Genomic DNA, 24,128 nt, shown 5'->3' on the forward strand with positions numbered 1-24,128 from the left:
ACACACAGGGAAAGGTTTAATTCATTTTATTTATACATAAAAGAGGCATTTTGGGATATAGATTTTAAAAAAAAAAAAAAGGCAGATAGAAGTTTGAGATAGTGAATGCTCTGGACTGAAAACATGAAGAAAAGAAAGAAAATTGAGCAGATGGCAGATTTCTATGGAAAACAGAGGTCAGGGCTGTTCTCCCCTCCCTGCAAGGATGGGGAGAACAAGGCAGCTCAAGAGACATTTTGTCAGGATGTGAACTGACTAAACAACAACCAGAGTGGTCCAGAATTCAGGTCTGCTTCCAAATAAAAGAGTAATTAGCTAATGAGGGAGATCTGGGTTTGCTCCACCAAAGCCAAAGGAGAGCACCCAGTGGGTCCTGATGCAGCAAAACAAGGATGCTTGGAGAAGGGGGGCCTGAGCCCTGCCTCCCTCTCTGTCAGAAGCAGAGGGATTTAGGAAAAAAACCCTGAATTGAGGTGATGCTGGACCCTGTGGGTGCTCCGTGGTGGGAGAGACCCGATTCCAGCAGCTAGATCACGCCTTGGCTTTACAGGACGAGTTTGGGAATATTAAAATGGAGCAGAGGCAAAGCAAAGAGCAAACACTGGTCCAAAAGGCATCTGCCAGCAAAGCCACTCCACGGAGCTCTTGGACAATATTACCACACCCTGTGATGAGGATCTGCTGGGATCTTCCAGTACTTGGAATGCCCTGCTCCGCCCCGCCGTGATGCAGAGCCTGTCAATGGGCTGCGCTTCCCCGTTAGCTCCAACTTAATTAGGGAAAAATAACAGCCATATGGTAATTCCAAATCCAGGCAAAACAATGTCTGCGTGTTTGGGTCTGGCATGCTCAAATATTTTCCTAGAGCATTAATTTTTAATTCTTACATCAGAGCCGCATAAGCAAACATAAATGGGATTTTACGCCTTCCACAATCCATCCAGCTTGTGTTTGTTGTTACATACACTGAGTAATCGCTGCCTGCCGCTACTTACAGAAGAGCTGATAATAAATATTAGGACACAAACTTACAAGTTAAATGAGATACAGTTAAGTAGTCGATTAAAAGGACACCCATAACCTCAGGTTACAAAAGACTTAAGTGTTGCTGTTTAATGCGCTTTTCTCGTTCCTTTTGGTTGCTCACCTGCCAAATCTACCCCGGGAGGAGCGCATGGGAGAGTCCGCAGTTGTTTGTGGCGCAGATGAGGGGTGTGAGTGGGGCGAACGAGGAGGATTAGACACAAGGGACATTATTCAGGTGGTGCAGGGACGTTCCTCCCCTGTGACCCCGCTGTACTGGCCCTGCCACGGCGGGGCTGTTCAGGCAGGAGCTCCCGGTCCTGGCAGCTGCTCCCCGCTGGCTCACACCGACACGGACGGGCTGAGCTCGATGTGGGCTCGCAGGAGCGCGGCGATGTCCCCGTGGGCCAGCGACAGCGCCGAGTTCCCACCCTGCAGGACGGAGGAGGTGAGACATCACCGCCCCAATGAACCCCAACTCCGACCCCAAATGTCCCCTCCCTCCGCTCCTCCCTGCCTTACAGTGAGTCACCATCCCAAACCTCCCTTTGGGCCTCAAGAAACACACCCACAGCCTCTGCCCGGCCCCAGTGCCCTCCTGCATGTCTCAGATAAAATTAGAGTTTAATTAGAAAATAGTTCCAGCATTCCAAACGCAGCCCTGTGGCGCAGCAGGAAGAATATCCACCCGCTCCCAGCCCAGCCCCATCCCACACATCCCCATGGAGCGGTTCCCATCTCAGGCAGGAGTTAATCGCTGCTAGTTTCTTGGAGCTGAAGCTCTGCTGATGCCAGGATTTCATCTGGGGGTTTTTTTTAGGATTACACCAATGCTCCTGCCCAGCCTATGGGCAAGTGTCACAGTCACCCCATCCATGGCACAGCAGCACCAAAACCAGGGGTACCCTCCTGAAAGTGATGCCGTGATTAGAAAACGGACTCAAATCACATTTCTTCACTTAAAACCCACCCGTCGGGGATTCCTGCCTGGAAAACAAGATCCCAGCTGGCTTTTCCCCCCTCACCCTGGTGCGGTGGTGTTGTGGAGCCTCACCTTGTCTGTCAGCGTGACCTGGCAGCCAGGCTGGGCCAGGAGCAGCCTGACGATGTCAGCATTGCCCTGGCGACAGGCCACCATCAGGGCCGTGGTCCCCTCCTCGTCCTGTAGGTTGACATCGGCCTGGCAGGACAGCAGGGCTCGCACCATGTCGTCCCTGTCGTGGCTGACCCCCAGCATCAGTGCGGTCTGGCCTCCCTGCAGGGTCACAGGGACAGGCTGAGCACCCCCTGCCCACCTCCTCCCACAGCCCTGCTGGCTCAGGCTGTCAGGGATAACAATAATAACAACAATGATAACGATAATGGCACGTATAGAATAATTGAATGATTGAGATGGAATAAAAAAGCTGTCGAAGGTCACCGAGTACAACCATTAGCCCAGCACTGCCAAGCCCACCACTAACCCACATCCCATAACCCCGTATCACAACACTGCATATTATTATTGCATGGTACATATATGATAATGATTCCTATTAATATTGCATCTTATTGCACGTTATTATTAATTCCCACTGGGGCTCCTCAGCAGGTGTTGTGAGAGAGACCTGTTCACTTGTGGGAGGTCCTTGCAGCAGCGTGGCCAAACTGCCCAGCTGCCCCCAAATGTGGGTTCCCCAAATCCTCCTGGGCAGTTTAATTCAGATCTGGACTAACTTTCCCAGCAGTTTGGGAGCAGAGATGGATGAGGGCACTCTCATCCCTAAACCAAAATGTGTGACTCTGATGAAGCTCACCAGCAAACCTGGGGCTCCCATGCCCTCGCTGCTCCTCCCTGGTGCCACTTCTGATTTTTACCTCAGAAAAACTTGTCTGCAAAATTTTCAGCCTTTTTTAGTTCCTCCATTTCCCCCACCCCCCTTGTCACACCCCTTTCCCAGGGCGCTGCTGGGTGGCCGCACTGCAACTCAGCTGAGGTTCCTTTAGGAACGTTTGGGAAGCAGCAACTCCAACCCCCCAAACCTGCTGCCGAGTCTCAGCCTGGCGCTGCCGTGGAAGGTAAGGAACCCCAATTGTTCCCCCAGCAGCTTCCTGTCACACACCTGGGCAGCTCTCAGGTTGACATTTCCCTCCTTCAGCAGCCTCATCACCACCTCCATGTCCTGGCGGGTTTCGGGGGCCGCCAGCGGCGTGAGCATCACGGCCGTGTAGCCAGCACGGTTCTGCAGGTCCAGGCAGCACACGCCTGCAAGGGGATGGATCCAGCCCACAGTGGATCACCCAGAGGGAACAGAAAGGAAAGAGGGAGTCATACAACGTGCGGCATCCTATACTCCCAGAAAAAGGAGTTATTCCATAATGATACAGGACGGGGATTTATCTGTTTTAAATATCCAGGCTTGTGAGCGCAGCATTAAACGGCCCCTGGTGCTACAGTTAATTACAACTGTTGAGGTCAACTCGATTAACTTTGAAGACCACAACAAACAGAAATTAAAGGGGGATAATTAATGCCTCAAGCACATGCTGGTTGGAGCCGTGGGCTGTTTGCTTTGGCTCCCGTGGCAAGGGAGCAGCAGAGAGAGAACGCCCATCACCCAACGGGGTGTGGAAAACATCCTGGCCCCGTTTCACTCATTTTTCACTTCAAAGAGCCCATTTCCAGCTCCACCACGAGGAATGAGCCGTGTCTGAGGGTGAGGGCTCGGGTCCAGCCTCGCCCTGAGGAACCAGCTGCCTCAAACCCTTCCCTGCCTGCGCCTCTGCAGCAACAATCGGGTTATAGATGTGTATGATAATCTGCCATTTCCCAAACATTTCATGGATTGTCCGGCCCATGAGAAAATGCCAAAGTTCCTCTGTTCTCTCGGAGCACGAGCACATTTTTGCCCTGTAAAAGCTCAGCTGAGATTTTTGTTCTTTCATTGCAACACAAGGTGAAAGTTCAATAGTTTAACATGGGACTTTTTCTGCTCTGCTGGTGGGTTTCTTATGCTCTCAGGGGTGTGATCCTCCTGCCCCAAGCCATGATGTGGCTTTGGCTGCTGCAAGCAGATGGGGAGCCACCCCATCCCACCTGGACTGGGAATTCCCTTTGGATACAGCAACCCTGAGCCATCCCCAAAGCCAGGCTGCAAAGCCCTCAAGATGTGTGAGGGCACTAACGAGCCTTAACGTCCCTGAGGAGCCTCAGCTGGGACCCCCGACCACATCCATGGGCCCAGAGCTGAGCTATGGGGGAGGATGCTGGTCTTGAGGTCAGCCAGGTCTCCTGGACAGACCTCATCCTTGAATTTCGGATGGACCTTGGGCCCCCATTTTTCTCCTGGATGGACGTTGCCTCTGTGTTTGTCTCCTGGATGGGGCCCTTGCAGGCAGGTGGCTCTTGGTCCCCTGTCACCTCCTTTAGCTCCTGACTGAGCTCCCTGAGGCAAGCCCGGACCCCCTTCAATGTTTTCTGGGACTGTCCATGTCCCCATTCCCTGTGTAGCCATCACTCATGGCACCACAACCCCTTGGCAAGAGCCATTCTCACCCCCTGCCCAACAAAAGCCCTGGCTGGGCAGAGTGGCCGTTCCTACCCGTGTCCAGCAGGAGCTTTGCCACCGGGAAGTTGGAGTGGGACACGCTGTAGTGGAGAGCGGTGTTGCCGTTCCTGTCGGGCAGGTTCACCACGGTCTCCAGGAGCTGGGGCTGGATGTCCCCCAGCACCTCCAGGTACACTGCCACCACCTCGGGGCTGGAAGACTTGTGGCTGGACACCTGGAACCACTCCTGGGAGATGGAGCCGAGGACGTGCTGCTGCGAACACCAAGGTGTCACCGTGACTGTCCCTGCCGAGCGGTGGCTGCCCCAGCTCCTGGCCCCACATGCTCTGGCACCACGCAGCCAGCATTTAGCTTGTGGGTTTGTGATTGCTGCTACAACTTGAGGGGGAAAGGAATTTCCTGTGGTAACTTGGATGAGTAACCAGACAAAGCCTTCATCTTTTTTTTTTCTTTTTTTTTTTCTTTTTTTTTTTCCCCCTTTCTTTTTGGCTGTTCTAAAACTGTCTCAGATGTCACCTCACCCCCCTCTCCTCACAAAGCTGTCCAGGGCACAGCCTGCAATGTGCCATTGGGGTAATCTCGTCCATTAAAGTGAACAGAGAGCATGAACCGTGTCTGAAAAGGGATTGGGAAATATCTGTACCAGATGCTTGTTGCTTGTGCTCCTGATTTCTGGGAGGTGTTCACTGAGGAGCTGGCAGGCGGCAAGGAAATCTTCGGAGGGTTTGCATCTGAAGGGAAAAGACTTTTGTAAATCCACCACGGGACAGGACTTGCAGGGGATATTGAACCAAGGAGGAGAACACAGGCAGAGTGAGTTGGAATATGTTCAACACATTTAAGTGTTTAAATTATTCGACGCAAGTTGTCCCATTGACTTGACAAAGACTTTAGATACAAAGCTAAGCATTTGAGCAAAGATTTAAGCCCAGAGTCACAGATTTGTGTGGTCAGCTTCATCTATTACAAAAACCCTTGAAGTAGGGGGGAAAAAAAAATCTTATTCCTGAACCTGCAAAGAACTTTCCCAAAAAACTTCCCATGAGAGGGGACAAATGAGCTAACTCACCAGACATGACTCAGTGTCGAGTGCAGGGCCTGAATCAATCCCCATTAGGTTCTGCAGTAACTCAGAAAATATTTAGCTCTTTAAAGCCTTTTCCCTCGCCTGCAGAGGTCAGCGCTGCTGTTCCACCGAGCAGAAGCCTGACCCAGCCCTGCGGTCACCACCCGGTGTCCTGGTTACCTGTGAGCCTGGTGCTGAGAGCAGGGTGCTGCTCCTGCTGATGCCTCCTGCTCACCATCATCGTCATCCTCGCGCTTCTCCCCCGAGGAAGGCCCTTTGCTCTCCCTTGCAGCCCGCTCGGGCTCCACGTCCCCGGCTCTGCCCTCGGCCTCGGTCTCGGTGTCGCCGTCGGTCGCGCTGTCGTCGCAGCTCGTGTCTTCGCTTGACGTGGTCTCGTAGCTATTTGAGGACACCACACGTTACTCCCTCCTTCCCCAGCAGCAGCCACGGGGCCTGACCAAGGCTCATTGACTCCAATGGACCTTGGGTGAAGCCCAGAGTGAGAAGCAGCAAGTTAAAAGGTCTGAGCCACAGCCGGAGTCGGGGTTAGTCTTTGTTTGGCTCCTTAAGCAGCAGGAGTGTGACAGAAGCAGTTAATGAGCAGCAGGCAAGGTTACTTCAGGGTTTGGAGGGATGTCCATCACACACAGCCCGGGCAGGGGCTGGGAGCTGCCTCCCTGCTGGGAGCAGCTGGCAGGGTGGCAGGGTGACAGCAGCATGGCTCCTGTGGCAAGGAGGGACTGGCAGCATCGGCAACCTCGAGGAGCACGAGACAAAAGCTGTGTTTGCACGGGCTGAATCCACCATTCCAGCAGCCCTGACAGAGGTCTCTCCTCTGGTTGTCTAAAAGCATTAGTATTAATAATATCTTCCACAAAACAGAATGTTTCACTCTGATGGACCCAAGAACTTTCCTCAAAGTCGGCAAGACTCCTCCAGTCCCTACAAATTGCACCCATTTGGCAGAACCCAGCAATGGGGAAGTCAGAGGATGTGAGCAGAAAGCAGCACCCAGGCTGGCACACACAGCTGTCTGCCCAGCCCAGGGACGGTGACACGTGTCCTGCACTCTTCATGCCAGCACGCGTTTGCCCCAGCAGGAGATGCTGCCTCTGCTTAGCTCACAGGCCAAGGAGTGTTGGATATTGGAGACACCTGGAACGAGCAGCACAACCTAAAGTCTCCTTCACCCCAAGGTTATTCCTTATTTACCAAAAAAGTCTTTTCCCAAGCCCTGAACCAACTGCTGTTGGCTCTGCTGGAGCGTGGGGGCAGGTTAGTGGCAGCGTGTCCACCCAGGCAGTGCTGGCCTCCTCCAAAGCCCACCAAGGTCAGTGGAAATCTTCCCATGGATTATTCCCATGGAATCTTCCCACCTTCCCCAACTGGGTTTTGGATGAAGCCCCAGGAGAAGGGTGTGCAGAGAGTGTCAGTCCCCAGCGTGTCCCCGCTGCTCTGAACACACCTTTCCTGAACGGGGTTACTCACAGGTTATCAGTGCTGGATTAAAGAAGGGAGAAAAGAGGCTCTATTTCAACTGGCCTTTTAATCAGGAGGTTTGGAGGGGAAAAGAGGGGGAGAAAGAATGACTTCTCCAGCGATACAGAGGACAGTCCACGTTAAAAGGCAGTTTTTATCTTCTGAATGGATGCTTACCCACCATTTACCCCAACAAACTGGAGATTCTTTTTGGTCCCATTGCCTCCTGCATGGAAACCATAACCTTTCTTTTTCATGATGGATTTAAGACTTGTGGTTGGAGAGTTTTCTACCAAAATACAAAATAATAGATTAATTAAGCAGATGTGCCATAATTAGCAATAATTATTCCCAACCTCTTGCAACAAGCTACAAATCATAACTGTAAGCATCTTACTTCCTCTTATGAGAGTCTTTGGATGTCTTGCAAAACTACAGATGCAGCTGGCCACAACCTGAACCTGCCCTGCCACCTTTATTACAGGTCTCAAACATCTCCAGGTGACTGGGAATATAAAGGAAGTGCCTGGGAATTATGTATTTGTCCTACGAATATAAGCAGATTTTACTTTTGTAATACTGTTTTGGGTTTGGGGTTTTTCTTTCCCCCAGTAGCAAGGTATTGGAAAATTCCTATATAAATCTGCTGTAATGCTACATGGATGAGTTTTTCCATTGGACTTTGAATAGTGTCTATATATTAAGGAATAAGTCACTTATCTATTTGCAAGTCCCTTCCCTCCCTCCCCCAGTGAACAGGCATTGGTTTCCCATCTTCATATAAGCTAAACTTATTTTCGATGAAGGTCTGTGACTGGGGACAGGTCTTTCCCCAGCCTGGTTGCTCAGTTAGTTTGACTGGTTTGGGTTCTGGAGAACTTCACACTGATTTACCCCAGATGAGCACCAGCCTCACCAGCCTCTTGCAAACTGAGATGTCCAGCCTGAATAAAAAGAATGTTTATTTGATGGAACAGCCACCAGTGCGGCAGCTTTTGGAGCTGATCCTGCATATAAATGAGCCACTGCTTTATGAGCTCCTCCATCATTTTGTTTGCTTTTTTTTTCATGGCAGATCCATAACTTGCGATGTGCAGAGATTTGCCTTTCTCATCATGCTTGTCGAGACTATTCCTGATCTGACTGACAACAACTGTTCCACCACATCCCCCCCTGCTCCACGCTGGAATAAAAACGGGAAAAGATTTGGCCCGGACACATCAAAGCCTACGCCAGTATTATTTACCCAACTGTTGATAGTGTGTGTTGGAATTCTCCTTATCCACGGGCCCTTGCGAGGAGTAGGCAGAGAGCAGGGAGTTTAGGGAATTAACTAATTGGTTCTGGATGGAGCTGAGCTTGGAGGCCGGCTGCTTGATAGCGCTGGCCAGCTCAGGGTACCCGTGCTCCAAACACAGCCACTGCTCCTGCAGCAGCTCCTGGATCTTTTTGACATATTGGCCGATGGGGTCAACAGCCGGCAGGTTCTCGTGGCCAGGGGCACCTTCCTCCTGCAGCCCTTCCCGAGGTTTATCTTCTCCAAAGCCCGCCTTGCTTTCGGCTGCGTTTGTGCCGAGGGAGTTGTGGTGGTTCTGGTTGTCGTCGCCGGGGTGCTCGTGGATCTGCAGCCGGGTGAAGCTCGGGGCAGGAAGTCCGGCCTCCATGCTGGCTTCACCAGAACGTCCCTCTGCTGGAGCACCTGCCAGTCCCTGCTCCCTGCACGTCCCCACCTCCACGGCCTGTGCACTGATGTTGTCTGCCCCGTGCACGCCGCAGCCGATGGATCTGGTGGAGAGTGGGATGTTGACGTTGATGCCTTTGTCCTGGGCCTGCCTGAGCCCTGTCACCTGTGAGGGCTCGGTGTTCACCGCAGCATCCAGGCACTGCAGGGCCCCGCCGCCCCGCCGCAGCTCAGCCTCTTTGGACTTCTCCTGGCGCAGCTGCTCTTCCAGCTGGGCTTTGGAGCTGGCCAGCAGCTTAATGCTTTTCTCCTTCTCCTGGATCTCATGATCCTGCTGCTGCAGCACTGCCCTGACCTGTTCGAGCTCCTCTTTCTTCTTGGCCAGCTGCTCCTCCAGGTCAGCGATCTGCTGCTTCAGCACCGTGATCCCGCCAGGCTCTCCAGCGTCAGGAGCCGGGGGAACACCTCTCTCCTTATCCCCTCCAGCCTGGACATTCCTCCCCTCGCCTTCCTTCAGCACATTCAGATCCATCTCACTCACACTCAGCCCCCTTTCCGCAGGGCTCACCTTCTCCTCTCTCAGCTGCAGGCCAGCCGGTGGTGCTGCTTCACCCCTGGCCACGTCGGAGGCAGCATCAGCGGCATCGCCCTCCTCGCCCCCGCTCTCCATCACCACCTGCAGCTGCTGGTTCTGCCAGGGGGGCTGCCCGGGGCCCAGCCCCGGCACAACCCCTCCGGGATGCCCTAAGGAGCCGTCCAGCTCCGAGCTCATCTCCCGCGGCGGGGTGAACGCGCTGCCGTCCGAGCTGGCCCGGGAGGTGTTTTCGGAGCCGCCCTGCTCGTGGCAGTGCTGCGGGAGGGTCCGGAGGGGCGAGGGTCCCGCCGGGGGGCTGTGGCCGGGGGGCAGCGCGTCGGGCATGCTGGAGGCTCGCAGCAGCTGCGGCCGCGCCCGCGGCGCATCGTGCGGCCAGCCCAGCTCCGCCTGCCGCCGCGTCTCGGCCAGCAGCGCTTTCCTCCGGTAGCTCGGCTCCTCGGCAGCTGCCTCGGCGGGCAGCGGGGCTCGGGGGGGTTCCTCCCCCAGGGATGCCTTTCGCTGCGGGAAGGAGCAGGTCGAGGTCCAGCTCTTGCTGGGAGAGGCGGTGGAGCAGCCGCGGGAGCCGTTCTCGGGCAGGCTGAAGTTTCGGGGCAGGGTGCTGAATTTGGGCTGCTTGGCTCGGCGGTGGATGTGGACCCTCCGGATGGTGTTGCCTTTCTCGATGTCATCCACGTACTTCAGGAAGTCCAGGTCCAAGTGGAAGCCGTAGGGTGTCTCCAGGGAGTAGGGGAGGCTGCGGGGCTGCTCCCCGTCCCCGTCGGGTTTGGGTGGCTGGCCATCTGCTGAAACAACCCCCCCAAAAAAGAAGAAAGGATTGAATTTTGGCAAAACAAATTGTTTAGAGCAGGGGGAAGATGTTTTTTTCTCTTTTCATCTCAGTTTTGGGCAGGCAGGGGCTCCAGCTCATTATCCTGGAGGCTCGTGGTGAAGCTGTGCAGAGACACGGTGACACGCACCAAGCTCTGATCTTGTTTTCCAGAAGTGCATCGGGTAATTGTTGCACTGAGGAAGCCAAAATTTTCCTCAAATCATGGCTCTAATTGGCAATTAAGCAAACAGCAGGTTTTGCAGGCAGAGCTACGTGTCTGTGTAGGTACAGAGAGCTGCCTGGTGGATAATAAATCCAGCTCAATAATAGAATGTGGGATCCATCTACGACAGTGACATTTTTCGAGGCTTTTGGTTTGGTCTGAACTTTTCAGTGGCATAAGCAGCACGCACCTAGCAGGAAAATCATTGCCTCGCTTCACCTGCAACCACCAGGTCAGAAATTATTCCTTGAAAATGATGGATCAGGGCAGAGGCTGGCCCCAGACAGCGCCAGGCTCAGAGCTGCAGCCATGCAGAACACGTGCATCCCAAGGTGACCGGCTCAGCTCCCAGCACAGCTCCTAATTGAGGTAAATCACCTCTAAACGGGCGTCAGAGTGTTTGCCCACCCAGCCAGCACAGGCCAAAACCAGCTCCCCACCAGTCTCCCCCCTTCCCACGGTTTAACACAGCTACCTCCAGCCTGCAAACATTCACAGCACCCAAATTTCCACCTCAAGAGTTAACACTTAAACTTCTGCAGCACCGATGGTTTCCTTTATGCACCAGGTCCCTGCAATCACAGTGGTTTGGGCTGCTCTGCACCTCTGAGCAAACAAGTTGGGCTCAGGGGGGAGGTGGAGGAGGAGGCACCAGGGCCCATGACTGACCCCTTTGTCTCCATCCTGGTGCAGCAGCTGGAGAGGACCAGGACAACCTGGAACAGATTGTGGTGCTGCTCATCACAGAGCATCGCCGAGATGCTGAGGTGCTCTTCAGGTGGAAGTCAGAGGAAGGACAGAGGGAAGGCACCACTGGGGTCATCCAAGGGCACAGGTGCACAGCTGGAGGGTGGGAGCAGGGATCTGTCTCAGAGCACGGGAGGACAAATATGTGCTGATCTAGAGCTGGGACCTGCTTTGCTGTGGTTTTTAAGAAATCTGCATAATAATGAATGATGCATTTTTCACCCCTTGGCCCCACATCTACAGAGAACAGGTTATTTACAGCATTTCTGGCAAGGAAATTACTCCAGGGCTTGGTTGGGGTTTTTTTTTTCAAGGAATAAATGAACAAATAAATGTCCTGTAGGCTCCATACCTTCTGTCTTCTCCATGGTGGAGTCTAACCGGGTTGTCACTTAAGCATCTTCTGACAAGGAAGATGATTCTGAGGAGTCGCTTCACCCTTGAAAAAAAGAAATGGATACTTCTGATTTAATAAAATACCACACTCAGCCATGTGAACTTCATCTCTCCTTAAAGCCTTACAAGTCTTCAAAGGCCACCCCCCTCCCACTTCCCATCTTCTGCAGCCCAGTGGTGTCCAAGGGCTTTGAAGCTGCTAAAATCAATAGCTCCTTTTCCAGAGGCAACAGCTTGTGCTTGACAGACACATCCCAGGGAGCTGGTCCTTGTAAAACGACCCCTGCATGACAGAGGGTTTGACTGCCAGTGAGGACAGAGAGACATTTGGGATGACTTGACAGGGACTCTCCACTGACTCCTGTGAGCTGGTGATATCCAACATGATAAAAGATCCCTGACAACAGAGATATAAACTATGCACAGAAATGCCTGGTTGCCTTTTTTTTTTTTTTTTTTTGATCCATAACAAGTAAAGATTCAAAATTTATGTTGAATCTCATTCAAATGACAGCTGTTACTTCGGACCACGTCCCTTCTGTTAAAAAGAACCTTCACCAAAATGCACTGAACCACAGACAAATCGCTTCCAGCTCAGGGAACTATTTGAGGTGGAGATCTACCACAGCCAACACTGAGATCTTCACATCATTTTGGGGCTGTGTTACCCCCCAGCTCCTTCCCATCATGAGGACACGGATGAGACACTCCTGGAGCATGAGAAATTAAGGCTGGGAACAACCAAGAAAGGTCCTGGGTGAAGTTTCTCTCCTCCAGATCCTTTAGAAAGGCACAGGGAGAGGAAGGATGAAGGAGGTTGGGGCAGTTGGATATCACCGTAGGAGGCTCCCTGGTTTGTGTGAGAAGGACAACAATGCTCCAAGTGAGAAGGTCTGGTTTTAATTTCTGCTGCAGAGGATGAAGTGGGAGTTTCCTGAACAGTAGATTGTTTGTTTGTGATTCTTCTTACAGTATCTAGTTTGGTTCCTGGCCAGAGATGGTCCCACAGCCGCCTGGAAGTCCATCCCTGCTCCTCCAGTGCATCCCTGAGCTATGCAATGTTCTCAGGGCAGGACCAAGCAGCACAAAGCCTGTGCTGAGCCAGCCCCAGCTCACACCCATCTCATGGACCAAACCACCAGAGCCTGAACTCATTTTCTGCATGCAGAGCTTTGCCTCAGCGAGGGCTTCAGCACCTGGCCACAGTTCCAGAGCTCCCCACGAAGGGGCTCCAGGTGACCTTTACCAAAGATCAGCTAAGAAATGAAGTCAAATCCTGCTGTATTGTCACCATAGGACATTGCCACATCCCTGGAAGTGCCCAAGGCCAGCCTGGACAGGACTCTGAGCAACCTGGTCTAGACAAAGGTGCCCATGGAATGAGATGATCTTCAAGGTCCCTTCCAGCCCAAGCCATTCTATGATTCTATAACAGATACTTTGAAAGATCAAAACCTTTTAAAGAAACAATTAGTTGTCAGTCACGTAGGCATGTTTATGGTCAATGTACAGCCTTGATGGAAAGTCAGGAAGGTCCCAGCCCAAGGAGAACGTCAAAGCTCTCCAAAGCTCCAGCAGGGTCACAGAGGGTCACGCTGATGCCCACCCAGCACCTTGTGAGCTCCTGGAAAGCTCCTCATGCGCTCTCCAGTTAACCACACTCCTTCTATCTACAAAGGGCAACTCCTTCTGTCTCCTCCTGCCAACAAACAGCACGAACAGCACGTGCCAAAACAAACACCAACCTCTTCCTCAAATGTTGTTTCTTCCCCTTAATATTCCAACTGCAGCAAATTCCAGCCTGACCAGCTACACTCCACTCTTCTAGGTCATTTATTCAGAAGGGACGGGGGGGGGGGGGGGGGGGGGTCGGGAAGCCAGTGAATAGGATGGTTTTTAATATCTAGATAATTACATCTATTTGGATCATTTATGAGCTGGCCGGGTCCCAAACTCTGCAGCCCAAATTGATACTATGACTGCTCTCCTTTGACCAATCTACTTCAAAATCGCCTCGTAAAAGGATGCTGAATGTACCCAACCAGCTTGCTGATGTTCTCCTGTCCCCTCCGGGGCAGCTCAGGCATGGAGAAGATGGCTTAGAGCCAAAAATGTGCCTCTCTGGACCCCACAGCTGCTCTCCCATGCCTGTCCCTAAGAAAAATGAGATTAAAAGATGAAGTCACCTGCCAGAAGTAGCAGACCCCTACACCCAGGGTCCAGCCCGTAAGTTGAGGCAGGGTAACAGTTTTAGGTGCGTCTCCATCCTGCTAAAACCTGTTAGCCTGACCCTCTGTCAGGTTCTATGTTTGCTGAGTTTTCTCTGTTAAATAAAACCGAAGAACATTTCTTTTTTCTCCCCACGCATCGCTGATTTTTTACCTTTGCTACACAGAGAGGCCGTGGGGAGGATTAATCCAGATTGGAATTAGGCTGTTTTTCTCAAGGCAGGAATAAATACATACAGAAATGGAAACGGAGAAGCCAAATATGCGAGAAGGCAACAGCAGAGAGCGAAGTGGTTTCATTCCCTGGGGCAGCCCGTTTGCAGGGACAATGTACTGTCTTTTTAACCAGCCTGGACTCAAACACTGGCTCTTTACACTCACATTTAACCCCTCTTTCACTCCATCCCACTTGCCAGCCAGTGTGAGCAGCTCCCCCCTCCACCCCAGCCAGCAGAAAGGAGAGCACCACGACACCCCCAAACATTTAAATTACAAATTAACTCAACCACATACCACAAATATCCACAAAGTCCATCCTCCCAGAGAGTCCTGCTAGTAATTTTAACTGGGAAACAGTTAACCCTGAGCCCATAAATAACAAGATAATCCACCAGAGCACGTTAGCACAGTCTCTTTAGCTGTATAACACAACATGATTTGAGCTCTGCCTGCCTGTTCTCCTGCACTGCAGCAGCGGCTCCAGCACTTCGTGGCGAAAGGAAAAACTGGTTAGCAAAGCATTTTGTCGTGTTACCTGCTCAGACTGGCACCTACAAACCCCCCGGGCAGCAGCAGCAGCAGCTCTTGCCTCCCTCCAAAGCATCTTCTCCCATGGCCAGAGCCGGCAGCGAAGGGTTCGGAGCAGCGGACACGGCGGGGCTGGACCCCAGCCTGCTCCAGCAGTTACAAAGTTGGTCAGCTGAGCTGTGACCTTGCTCAGAAAGCAAACACAAGTTTAAACCAAGAAGCACAAAAGAGGGATTGATTTTCCAACGGAGCAGCCCACTGCTCTCGGATGACCTTTGAGAGGACAGTTCAATCCCGGTGCAGAAAACGAGTTACTTTTTCCGCGGAATAGTTATCTTTCCCAGAAAACACAGAGCACCAAGCGCTGCCTGGGCTGTCGAGGGGGGGGGGGGGTGCTCCCTTATCGGGGGCTGATAATAGAAGAGAGAGTCAATAATTAACGGCGGGGTTGTTGCCGTACCTGATGCTGCAGCTGCAGCCCTCCGCATGCTGCACCTCCGGGCTGGAGCATTAGCAATTCCACCAGCGCCTCTCCCGATCAAACGCAGCCGGCTGCCGCGACTCGCAGGCGGCAGCCTGGGGAAAGCTGCAGAAAGGGCTCAGTGTCCCCAAATCCTCCCGGCGGAGCCGCGTTCCCACGTGTGGAGCAGGCACAGCCCCTCGCCCGTGTCCCCGCAGCTCCGGCCCCTCTCGCCGTGTCCGTCCATCCGCAGCCCCGGGAGATGCCGGACGGGATGAGCGGCACGGGCAGAGGGTGTCCCGGTGTCCCCGGGGGGGACAGTGGCACTCTCCGTATCAAACTCTCCAGCCCTTGGCTCTGGGGTTATCCATCCAAACTTGCAGCTGGCAGCGGGCAAGGCAGGGGTCAGCTGGCAGAGCAGACACGCGGAACAGGCTGCCCAGAGAAGCTGTGACTGTCCCTGGATCTCTGGAAGTGGCCAAGGTCAGGCTGGACTGCTCTTGAAACAACCTGGGATAGTGGAAGGTACCCCTGCCCACGGCAAGGGGTGGAACGATATTGAAGGGCTTTAAGGTCCCTCCCAGCCCAAACCCGTCTGTGATTCTGTGAGTTTGGGCAGGGTGCTCGTGGCATGTGGCTCAGGGATGGGCAGAGTGCCCTGTCCCAAGCCTGTCCTGAGCTCCTGCATTGGCATTCCCCTCGGGCATCCTGGATTGCTGCCCCTCCAGGCTGGCAACAGGGACAAATCCCTCAGTCTCTGCACTGAACTTGCAGCAACCTCATGCTTGCAAACGCCGACTGGTTCAGGGCTGCAAAACCCTTCCAGGGCTGGGAAAGAAAATCCTGGGAAGTGGAGGCATCCCGTGGGACCTGGGGGCTCTGCTGGGGGCTCTCACCAGGGACTCCCATCACAGAGCAGTGCCAGCACCTTTCCCATGGCTGAACGAGCAGCACAACCCAAATCTCATGCTGGGGGAGGAAAACCACATCTTGTCACTGTGTGAGAGCAGAGCTGCTGGCGCTGCTCCAGCTCCCTGCAACCCCCAGACGGGACTTTAACACATTAACTTTGAAGAAAAGCAGACAAGTTTTGCCTTTGCAGGAAGCCGAGTATCTGGACGCCTAGAGAACCAGCAGCGCTTGTCCTTCTGCCAGCTCTCCCCGAGGCACGGATGGGTTAAAAACTTCCTACCCGAGGAATGAAAAATAATTTCAGCAGCCGGTGAAACGCTGCCTTTCCCAAACGCTGCCTTTCCCAAACACTGCCTTTCCCAAAGGCCGCCTTTCCCACGCGGCTCCATCCCACACCGCGCGGGGCCGCGACTCGGTGTCGATGGCTTTCTGCTTTCACAAGCAATTACTGAGCCTGAGGTTCAAAACCAACTCCAGAGCACGCTGGCTCGTTTTCTGCTGAATTCTTCTGCTTTAGTTACGCTTGTGCGTCCTTTTCTGAGCACATTCTGCCGCTGGTGTTCTCCAGACAAAGCAGCACGACGGAAGAAATACACGTATTTCTATAGGATGCTGATTTTAAAGTCATTCTGAAAGAATTGTTTGGTTTTCCCACTGGACAGACCTAGCAGGAAGCTTTAATTTGGAGCATTTCCTCATTGCAATTACCCACATACGACCTGCAGTTGTTCCCACATTTAATCCCTCTGGAACTGAGGAAGTCTGTGACCCCTTAAATCAGCTTTTAATCGGGAGCTATGAAGGGAAGGAGTCAAAACACACAAATTAATTAATTATGGGCTGGTGCTTGATGGATTTACATCCAGCCTCTGATAGCTTTGCCCAAGGGGGCTGCTGCAGGGTGGGAAGCGGGGAAGGGGTTCACCAAGATTGTCCCCCAAGCATGAGAACTGAGGTCACGGCCTGAAACTGCTGCTGATTCACATCAGGCAGCGCAGCTGTCAGGGGTGGGGGGTTTGCTCTGCCGGCTGCTCCCATGGATGAGAGGGACCAGACGGCTCTGAGGTGGCTCAAGAGCCATCCCCTCCACCCCTCTTGGGCACCACTGATGCCTTCCCCTCCCCAGGTTTGGGCTTCACCCCCTCTCCCCTCCACCACGGGTCCACCACAGAGCGATTCAGCTTGGAAGGGACAACTGAGATCAGGCAGTGCCACCTCCCTGCTCCAGCAGGGTCACCCCAGAGCACCCTACCCAGGACTGTGTCCAGATGGGTCTGGAATATCGCCAGTGAGGGAGACTCCACAGCCTCTCTGGACAATCTGCTCAGGGCTCAGTCACTGCCCAGGGAAGAAGTTCTGCCTCATGTTCAGGTGGAAATTTGCTGACATAAGTTCCTGCTCATTCCTCTTGTCCCATTGCTGGGCACCACTGAGCAAAGCCTGGCCCATCCTTGTCCCTCTGACACCTCCCTTTGGATATTTATATCCAGGGATGGGGTCCCTTCTCAGTTATCTCTTTTTGAGACTGACCAGGCCCAACTCTCTCAGCCTTTCCTGGGCACAGAAATGCTCCTTCCTTATCTCCACTCCAGGAGCTCCATGTCTGTCTTGCACTGAAGAGCCCAGAGCTGGTCACACCACCCCAGATGTGCCTCACAGGGCTGAGCAGAGTGGCAGGATCACCTCGGGGTGACCCACAGACAGAGCTGGCCCTCGGCACCCAAAGGGTTACACCCCAAACCTGCTCCATCCAGGCGGTCTGGATTGCACAACAACCGGCCGAGCTATCACTGCAAATGGACATACCAGGAATAAAAACGGCCTCCCGGGGAATATTTGTTGTGCGGATTTTTCAATTCTGTTTTCACTGCAAAGGAAGAAAAATAACCCCACTTCCAGTCTGCTGGGGACGTGCACACGGGTGGGATCTCCGCTGTGATCCGCTGCCCACTGGCACGGCCGTGGGAAGGAGTTTCCCTCCAGAAGCAAAAATTAAAAAAAAAAAGAGGTTTGAAAACTTTGTGGGATTAAATAAATACCTAGGTAAATACAAGCAGTTTAAAGTCCTGGTTTGCACTTCAAGGAGTTGCCATGAGGTTTCCCAAAGTGAGAGCAAACAGGGTTCCTGCTGGATGAGATCTGAATCCCGGGAGCCCATCAGCCACCTTCCCACGTGTGTCTGGCATCGCAAAATCACCACTGCCAGTGGTCCTGTGCCCCACAGCATCCCTTGGAACGGCAGCTTGAGGGGGCAGAAGGCAGCTGAGTAGACCCAAAATTAAAGTGGGGAGACCAGACAATCCCTGAGCCACTGCTACAAACCCAACAGCAGCCAGGAGGAAAAGTTTCCAGGCTGGATCCATCCCAGCCTGCAGCCACACCACACGTGCTGGGCTTCCCTCTGTGCTGCTATCACCCACGGCACGTGCTGAGGCAGAGCAGGACTGGATTTAGGATGCAAAAGCTGTTACTTATGGGAAGAGCCTTCATCCTGGGGCCAGTGGATGGTTTCAGCACATGGTTGATGACAAGGGGCGCCCCGCAGCACCGGAGTTTTATCGCACTCCAAGAGGAAACTCCCTCGGCTGCTGCCTGCCTGGGGCACCTCCAGAGCAGAGCTGGGAGCTGGAAGCAATTTGGGAGTGCTGGAGAGGGACGAGCTCTCTCTGCAACACATCAGCTTGTGGCTGATGATGGAGAGGTCCAGGCTGGCCTCCCACCCTCTCTGCAGAAAAAAAGCAGCGGAGGAGGAGGCGGATGGGGCTGGAGCTGGGGGCTGGCGCATGGAAAACATCCTGGAGGCGCGTGGGGCCTCCCCGGGGTTTGAACGGAGAGGGTTCACAAGGAAGCTGAATAATGAACCCGGCAGCACTCAATAAAGAAGAGGATCTCTCTCAGCAAGCCCCGGGTGTGCAGCCCTCGGTACTTAAACAGCCATTTCAGGCCCCTTTCCCAACTGCAGTCTGTAATAAAGCTGTGCGGATACTGATTTTATTAAAGCTGCTCGTTGCTGTCTAATAAATGTTATGAGCTTCCTGCCAGCATTTCCATTAGAGACGGGTCAGACCTGGAGGTATCAGATATCCAAACTCTCTCTCCCTCTTTTATGGCTTACCAGGAGGGGAAAACGATCACATTCACCCCCTCCTCTGATAACCTCTTTCCTGACTGACCTTCAGCTCACTCCTGCCACAGACTTACAAAAGCTTTGGTCTATTCTTGTGATTTTATCCCGTGCCTTGAAAACTGTGATGTTTTCCCTAAAGTCTTCTTTCCCAGAGCCAGGTGATCACAAAAAGCACCCAAAGCCCCGAAACAGAAGTGCTCCACAGTCAGAAAGCAGACCAAAACCTGAGGTGCCTCGTTTCTGATGTTTATTCTCTTTGCCTCGATCCCGCAAGTTTGGAGGGAAAACAGTGAAGCCCTGCTATGGCTTCTGGTCTCTTCCAAGCTGCTGGTTTCTACCTCCTTGTCCTTGGGACAAGTCAAGCTTTGCTGCCATGATACTGAATAACTCCCACGTGGCTCAAGTGGGAGATTTTAGGTGCTTTTAGGAAAACCCTATTGTCTGCATTTCTCTCCTCCTCCCTGGGCAACCACCTCAGTCCCCCAGGGAGACACAGAGCCATTTCACATCGATTTCTGACCCGAGCCAACGAGACTTGGATTGATCACACTCCTGACAAGTTTAAAAACCTCTTCACACAGGAACATTTCTTTTTCAGGCCACCTGAAACCACTCTCCTCATTGATTGGGACTGCAGAGAGGGTGGATGTGCCACCTTCCTCCTCTGCTGGTGATTTTGGTGTGGATAAGGGGAGCTGGGAGCCCTGGAGCAGCATTTCCCACCTCTCACCCGTTTAGGAAACGGGGATTTTCCTCCGGGTTTTTGACCAAGCCTCAGCCACATATTGCTGGTGTAGTTTCAGCTTTCTCACTTACACCACATTCAATCCTGATGGGCAGAGCAGCCAGCTGCAAAGATGAATTTAAGATATTCTCACTTTGAAGATGGAGACCTCTGTGTCTGAGAAGGGTTTTCACATTTCTGACTCCATCAAATTGTCCATTTGGGCAGCATATTATCTTAAAAATGACACCACCTTCTTTTCATGTGCTGTTTAAACCCTGGGATGGGCAGGACTCCCAAGGCTTCCCAAAACATGAATTCCACTGAGGTTTAAAATAAACGTGGTTGAAGCAGGAGCTCCCTGCAGCCAGCTCCTCCCCACTGCTCTCCCCTGGCATTGTCACTGTGAGGATTTCTGCCCCAAGCCATGGGCTCCTTCACACCCCTGGAGTTGGGGTCAGGGTTTTATTGACCAAAATCTGCATCCTGCTGCTCTGGAGCCAGGCAGAGCCACATAACCCCTGTCAAGTGGGGCACCAAATGGAAAATACAATAATTTTCCTTATTGACTTTTTTTCCCTCATCAGTGGGGCCACGCTCATCCCTGTGGCTGCTCCCAAAGCTCCCTTAAAAAGACCCAAGATCTGATGAGCTGGGCTGCAACGCACAGTGATGAAAATGCAACTTTTAAAATTTTTGGCAGCTGTGAAACCACCAAGGGAGGGACCTGAATCGGCACTGAGCTCGTGAATGAGCCTGTGTTCATCCAGCAGCCATGTCCCAGGATCTCAACACCCCTCCTGATTCAAGGAATGCTTTGAGACCAAACCTCTCCCTCCTGAAAGGTTCCCATGCCAGAGGTTGTTTGATGGGAAGCAATGTCATATTCCTGCTTGGTGGCAGAGAAATATGTGGGAATGGGACAGTCCCAGCACTGCGTGAGGGGATGATACCTGGGAGATAAAACCTTCCTGGCAACAGGACTTTCTGGAGAGGAGCAGAATGTGACCATGGTTTTCCCAGTCACAGGAAACTGCACCGGGAGTCTGACAGAGCCCACAGCAGCAACAAGCTCCCTAATATCTCATCTTCAGCAGCAATAAGCTCCCTGACATCTCATCTTCAGCAGGAACAGGCTCTCTGACATCTCATCTTCCAGCTCCAGGACTGTTTTAATGAATCCATGCACTGATCCCTCCTCAACCACAGATTCCCCAGCCAGTTCCCTGCTCATTGGGCTGTTATTTCAGCAGATATATTTATTTTTTAAATACTAATATCAAAGTGACAATTAACATGGGGTTACAGGTTCCCCCTTCTCCTTTGCCATTCAGGTATCATTTAGGAGATCAGCTTTTCCCATTTAGCCCATTGGAAATCAAAAACAAGCCACCTGGAGGAATGCAAAACACGTCCAAAGGCAAATGCTGATTTTTTCACATTGCTGTGGCTGCTACCCTTGCCCTGCATGAGCAATGTTTTTGGGTGTTCACCAATTTCATTTGGGCAACGCAGCTAAAATATTTCATATCTGGGGTGGACAAGGGAAACCCTTCCTGGCGGTGTCACAAAATGAGATCTCCCTGAAGAGTCCAGACCCTGGATGGTGAACATCACACCCAGGGCATCCAGACCACGACTTCCTCCATGCTGAACTCACGTGAACTTCCAGCTGAGATGATCCAACCCACGTTCTGCATTCACCGACCTCCTCATGGATCACCCAGTGATCTCAGCGATGCGCACCCAGCCCACTGCAGCAGCTCAGCGCTCCCTGTTCCCGATTTCTCCCGGAGCACAGCCCGAGCTCCCAGGGCTGTGTGAAATCACCAGCTGGAGCTGAGGAAAGCTGCCCGGGGCACGCCTGCTCCCGGCAGAGTTGGGCTGCTCAGAAATGCCCTGGCAGGGAGCACGGCCGGGGAAAGGCGATGCTGCCTGCGAGGGAGAGGCGCTGCCCGTCCCTCCGCTCCCTCCTTGTCCCTCCCTGTCCCGGGTCCACTCCCTGCCCGTTCGGGACACAGGGAACCCGAGCACAGAGCCAGACACGAGTTACGGTGCCAGAGTTGCTCCGTCCGGGCGGCTGGAACGCCGGCAAGGAAATGGGGAGAGGCTGCGGGCAGGGGGGGGAGACCACGCTCAGCCTGGAGGCTGGGCTGGGGCTTGGCTGAGCCACATCTTCATGGCTAGGCAGGGCTTTATGGTTCGGCTTTGAGGCTAAACACGACTCTGGGGACTTTTACTGCAAAGCCCAGCGCCTGGGGGTCCTTCCCAGCCCTCACAAGGTGACCTCTGGGGGTCCCACCAGCGCTGGGAGCTTTCCTGCCCTCTCCCAGCTTCCCAGGCACGCTGAGTGCCTCCATCCCGGAGCCAGGGGTGCTCTGGAAACACTCCTGTCCCGAGAGAGCCACGGCTGATGCTGCCCCCGGACAGCGACGCCAGGGGCCAAGAGCCCGGAGCAGCCCCGGAGCACATCCAAAGCATCCTTAGAACACCCCTGGAGCATCCTAGGAGCACACCCAGGAGCACCCTCGGAGCAGCCTCCAAAGCGCTCCCACACATTCCCTGAGCACCCTGGAGCATCCCTGAGCACTTTCAAAACACCGCTCCGAACATCCTCCAGCGCACCCCAGGAGCACCCTCTGAGGCACCCCCGAGCATCCTCCAGCGCTCTTCCCAAAGCCCCTGCGCACCCCCAGACACACACACACCCCCTCCCCAAAAAACCTCCTCCAAACTCCCCCGAGTGCCCCGGAGCATCCCGCCGGCCGCTCCGCTGCGGTGCGCGGTCCCCCCGCGGCTGCCGGGCCCCGGTGTCCCCGGTGTCGCCGGTGTCCCCGCCCGGCTCGGCCGTACCTGCCCGGGCAGAGAGCTCCGCGATCCCGCTGCCTCCTCCGGGAGGGACCCGAGGCGGACCCGGGGGCGGGGCGGGACCCGGTGCCCTCCCCCGGGCAGCGGGGATGGGCGGCAGGCGGGACAGCGGGAGCCGGGAGGAGCGGCTGCTGTGGGAGGACAGAAAGCTGCTTTTTGGGATTTCTTTTTTTTTTTTTTTAACTTCCCCTCATGCCCGTGGTGTTCAGTTTAAGGCTTTATTTACACTTTTTTGTAGCTCGTCCTGTTTGCACAGATGCGGATCAAGAGCGGTGGGAAGGGAAATCTGCGGGGATGGGCTCGGGATGCAGAACTTGAACTGGTTTTGCACCAGCTGTTCTCTGTGGCTCGGCCCTTCAGCCCCTCCCGGTTCACATCGGGCCCTTGTTCCTGAATGCAATCACATGGAAATCGTAAAGGAAAGGCAGTTTGTGTTTTAGGTTTTGAGCCTCCCCGTGTGCCCAATCCCGTGTGCTCATCCAGCTGCACCAAGTGGGGACAGGCAGGAATCAGTTTAGTGATGCCAAATAATACCCTCAGCACTAGGTAAAGCTTTGGGTTTTCCTTGTCTTTGAGACACAGGGGCAAATCCCAGCCCTGCTCCAGCTGTTCCAGAGCGTGGGAGAGCAGCAGCTCCAGTGATGCCGGGGCAGCACATGGTCTCCATCTGGGCCAGGAACTCAGCATCCAGTGGGAATGGATGTGGCTCACTGGGACCCACCCCCTTTCTTCCAGAAGAATTCAAAGACCTTTAAACTCTGACTGGGAATGTCACAGGGGGGGAGATCTGAGGGTTGGGCTCTGGCTGCTACCCAACCACCCAGTAATTCCAGAGCCCTCCTGGCAGTGTCCAGGCTCCTGGTGAACAGGGAGGAGTAAAATATCCCATTATCCAATTCAAGAGTGATTTGGGCTCTGCCCAGAGGCAGTCTGCCCTCATTTCCATGTAAGGGTGCAGGTGCTGAGTGAGAGGAACACTTCCTGAGGAGTCTAACAGATCAGAGAACTAAGGGAAAAGTGTGGGATCCTTCAGGCTTCCCAGGACAGCCCCTGTTCCCCTATTCCTGAGATACTGCTCAGGGTATTCTGGCAGTGCCCAAAAGAGAGGGATCATGGTATTAGGTTTGGGGTTTTTTTGTTGGTGGAGGGGAGGGGTGATTCTGACATTATTTTCTTCTCTTGATCCTGATCAACAAACCAACTTTGATGTGCAGCTGTGGCCTTGGAGACACAGCACCTCTCCTGCTGCTCCCGGCACCGTGCACCTTACCCATTTCCCATCCCTTGTGCTCATCCCAAAGCCATGATGATCCCTGAGCCCTAATGACAACAACCAGGTTTTTGCAGCAGAAACTCTGAGCACCTACAGGAAGTTCTTGTGGTCACAGACATTCAGCCGAACTTGTTTTTGTTCTCTTTTCCCTGGGGCTAGATTAAAGTGCTCAAAGGTGTGTGTAGGGGGTAAGAAGCTGGGGTGGCAGCTCACAGCTCACGTT

The 24,128-nt window shown here is 53.4% G+C and overlaps 1 protein-coding gene across 6 annotated transcripts; it reads right to left on the reverse strand.

Moving 5' to 3' along the window:
• Nucleotides 1-11: 11 nt before the first annotated feature.
• KANK4 (KN motif and ankyrin repeat domains 4) lies at nt 12-22,726 on the reverse strand. Of its 6 annotated transcripts, none has more exons than XM_066192948.1 (10): nt 22,618-22,726; nt 11,523-11,609; nt 8,363-10,171; nt 7,294-7,405; nt 5,818-6,036; nt 5,215-5,302; nt 4,605-4,824; nt 3,126-3,268; nt 2,078-2,278; nt 12-1,455 (listed from the first exon to the last, which is right to left on the reverse strand). In XM_066192948.1, the coding sequence occupies exons 2-10, from the start codon at nt 11,536-11,538 to the stop codon at nt 1,366-1,368; spliced, it is 2,898 nt and encodes a 965-aa protein (XP_066049045.1). In that variant the 5' UTR covers nt 11,539-11,609; nt 22,618-22,726; the 3' UTR covers nt 12-1,365. The 6 variants fall into 6 exon arrangements, with proteins under 6 accessions (XP_066049045.1, XP_066049046.1, XP_066049041.1 ...); XM_066192949.1 differs by having other exon boundaries at nt 4,605-4,821; nt 8,363-10,174; XM_066192944.1 differs by having other exon boundaries at nt 8,363-10,174.
• Between the last annotated feature and the right edge of the window lie 1,402 nt (nt 22,727-24,128).

The sequence above is a fragment of the Chamaea fasciata genome, unplaced genomic scaffold (genome assembly GCF_029207755.1).
Source record: "Chamaea fasciata isolate MVZ Bird 193981 ecotype frontalis unplaced genomic scaffold, bChaFas1.0.hap1 SCAF_10, whole genome shotgun sequence".
Lineage (NCBI taxonomy): Eukaryota > Metazoa > Chordata > Aves > Passeriformes > Sylviidae > Chamaea > Chamaea fasciata.